The 3,298-nt window shown below is 39.8% G+C and overlaps 1 protein-coding gene across 1 annotated transcript in view; it reads left to right on the top strand.

Annotated features, from left to right (window-relative positions):
• The window catches only part of PEX1 (peroxisomal biogenesis factor 1), a 51,464-nt gene extending 48,926 nt beyond the window's left edge, over window positions 1-2,538 (top strand). Inside the window, exons 22-24 of the mRNA XM_004702656.2 lie at window positions 14-211; window positions 494-624; window positions 2,228-2,538. Coding sequence (XP_004702713.1) covers window positions 14-211; window positions 494-624; window positions 2,228-2,312 — 414 coding nt within the window. The 3' untranslated portion in view covers window positions 2,313-2,538. The remainder of the gene's footprint in view (window positions 1-13; window positions 212-493; window positions 625-2,227) is intronic.
• Window positions 2,539-3,298: the final 760 nt, after the last annotated feature.

Raw genomic sequence — 3,298 nt, 5'->3', positions numbered from 1 at the left:
GCTGCCCATGCAGAGCTCACAGTGTTTGTCTGCACCAAGCTCCATGACTCAGGATTTTCCTGGAGCTGCTGGGAAAGAACCATTGTTTTCACAACCTCCGATGTTCAGGGCGGCGTCACAGGAGGGCTACCCCGAATGGACACAAGAGCACAGAGAGCAGCTGAGGACAGAGATCAGCATCATCAAGGGCAGATACCGGAGTCTGAGTGGCGTATGGCACTTTCTTTCCCATTTAGAATTGTTTAAGCATTTTAAAAATGAAAAATCCTTCTTTATATACACCACACATTTGATTGGTAAATGGGCTATGTTTATAATATATTGAGATAGTCAAATATTTGATTTCTTTAAAGCAATTTTTAGTCATCTTGCATAAAAGGAACGCATAGTCTCCTGAAAACACTGACAAACAGAAGAAACATTTTAGACTGGCTTTTCCCCCACCCTGTCCCTAAATTAACTTTTGTTCTGTTTCTACCCCTCGCAATTTAAGGAAGATGAACCCATTAACCAACCAAGACCAGTGAAGGCCAGTCTGGCTATTAGCCAGTCTCACTTAATGACTGCACTTGGTAACACACGGCCGTCCATTAGTGAGGATGATTGGAAGAATTTTGCTGAGCTGTAAGTAACAGATCCCGATTTGGAAGTATTGATATTATTACAGGTCTCATAGTTCTTCATGTAAACTGAAAGTTTTTGCTAAAATCCATACATGGTACTTTAGATATTTATGAACCAGTTCTGAAAATTTGTGTAGTGGCTATGTATTTAAACACCTACTTTCATGAGTACAGAAATAAAAAATGAATTTTCATTAGTCAGCCCATTTCATTATATTTGAATAACTCAGAATTACTAACTTAATATCAAGTTATAATTTGAGGAAGTTACAAAATGAAGAGCTCAAATGATCCCAGTTAATAGTTTTCAAGAATGATTACAAAAATATTTGTTTTTCTTTCAAAATAATTTAAATTTTACTAATCTCAGGAACTCATAAATATGTCTAACTAACATATTCGTTCCATGGGGCATGTTTGAAGGCCTGGGGACCTGAGGGCCATTACCGAGTGACCACTTAAGTCAGCCACCACTCGATGGCATGAGTTTTCTAGGCCAACGACTCAGCTTTATTTGATTCAAGAAATGTTTACTCCTGCTCTCTGAAAGTCACAATTCTTATTTAATTTTGTAAAATTATGGGTTGGGGAGTGAGTACACATTTAAGTGGTATCCACTTAATGCAAAAAGATTAGAAAACAACAGTAAGGAAAATAGACATTTTTTCCTTAACCCCACTGCCCTACATGGTGTATGCTAATTTTTTTTTACTGAAGTAAGAACACATTTTCCATGTGGAGGAGCCCGGCTGGCAGAGTGGGTGAAGCCCTGGGTTGCTGACGGAAGGGCAGCAGTTCAGATTGCTTCGAAGCTCCCATGCAGATTTGCACCCTGGTGAAGATGCCCGCCCAGTGGCACTCGACTCTGTCCATGGGACTCGAGGGCAGGGATGTTTTGACTGTGCGGGCGGATCGCAGCCCCTCCACCTCTCCTTACACCGTGCCAGTCTTTCGTTTCCATGTCGCTCCATGCTCTACCCATTCCACGGGCGCCAACTTTGGGATATTTAAGTTGCTTCCTGGATTTGATGACTGAAAGTGAACGGTGTGAGGCTAAGGGTCCCTGTAGTTGCATGATTGCACGTGTGCTGAATTGGGATAAAGTGGAATGGTTGCACCACCTGGTGCACACATTGCTGGGTGGCTTTGGAGACATACTGCCCAGTAGCCTTTCAGAAACGCGGCACAGTGGCTATCTGGACTTCAGTGTGTGCCAGGGCCAGCCTCACCACTCTCACAACGCTGACTCTTACAGTATTCCTCTCAACTCAGCCAGTCTGACTGGAGAACTGCTAGACCTCATGTAAAACCTTGCATTTCTTCGATGAAAACTAATGAGATTACAAGTTCATTATCATTTCATGGCCATTCATATCTTATCTTCCCTAACTTGCCTCTTAACTCCCTTTTGTCTTCTTTCTAATAATGGGGTGCGTGAAAATGTCTGCGTAAGAACTCTTTACTTTCTGGTGCAAGTATTTTTCCGATTTGCTATTTTTCTTTTTTTGGTTTTCAAACTATGATTCTGTTTGCAAACTGTCTATTATCTTTTGTTGTTTAAATATTTACATGTATTAGATATTATTTCTCTCTCTTCCTTTAAGGTACGAAAACTTTCAAAATCCTAAAAAGCGAAAAAATCAAAGTGGAACAGTATTTCGACCTGGACAGAAAGTAACTTTAGCATAAAATATATTCCTGATTTTGGTTACTTGTAACAATAAAAATGGTGTTTGTGTAATTTCTTTTTCATTTAACGAATCAGGTTAATTTATAAAATCTCAGATTGGTTAATGCTGTGATCATGTACTGATCCATCTTACTTGAGATAATGCTATAGAATAATGGGATATTTATAACAGATTGTGTATTTTATTTCCTATAAGTCTATATTAAATCTTTAAGGAAATTACAATCAAATGGTGTGACTAATTTGTTTCTGCCTTCAAGAAACAATAATATGGTAGCTAATTAAATCCATTTCTTGGAATTCGCTGGCATTTGCATACTCAGCTTCCCCCCCAGCAGTTTTATTGGCATATTATTCATGCATCCTATAATTCAGTAGTAGATTCCCCTCAAGAGGAGTGGTGCAGTCATCACCACCATCAGTTTTAGAACATGTTCTTCATTCTTGGACTCATCGTTCTTAGCTCCCCGTTTCCCCCGAACCATGTCCCCAGTTACTGTCTCTATAGATTTACCGATCCTGGATTGCACAGGCACAAAAAGAAAACATTAAAAACAAACACAAAGAATTAACAAGAATGACAAAGTAAAACAGATAAAGACTAGGACAAATTTAAAATAGATCAAGGAGAGCAAATGATAGGATGCTAAATTTTAACCTAGCTGCATCAGCAACAATCTACTGTCCAATGTATTCAAGAATGAAGTTAATTAAAATATGCAAATAAATGCCTGAGACAGCAGAGAAGGAGCTCCAGGCAGTAATAATTGCCCTATAGTTAACCATGAGGCCAGGGCGGTAGTGTTTTCCTTGAGCGTTGCTCTGACTTGAGAGCCAGCACTTGAGGGACTAGAATCCTTTTCTAGATGTTAGGTGCCCTCGAGGTGGTTCCAACTCCTAGTGCACCTTCATGTACAGAATGAGCTGTTTCCAGGACCAGAGCCATCCCTGTCATCATTGCTACCTTGATCCCGATGTTTCCCGG

The sequence above is a fragment of the Echinops telfairi genome, unplaced genomic scaffold (genome assembly GCF_000313985.2).
Source record: "Echinops telfairi isolate 266 unplaced genomic scaffold, ASM31398v2 ScPeMD7_23;HRSCAF=83, whole genome shotgun sequence".
NCBI classification, from domain to species: Eukaryota; Metazoa; Chordata; class Mammalia; order Afrosoricida; family Tenrecidae; genus Echinops; species Echinops telfairi.
This window is presented reverse-complemented; position numbering and strand designations above follow the sequence as displayed.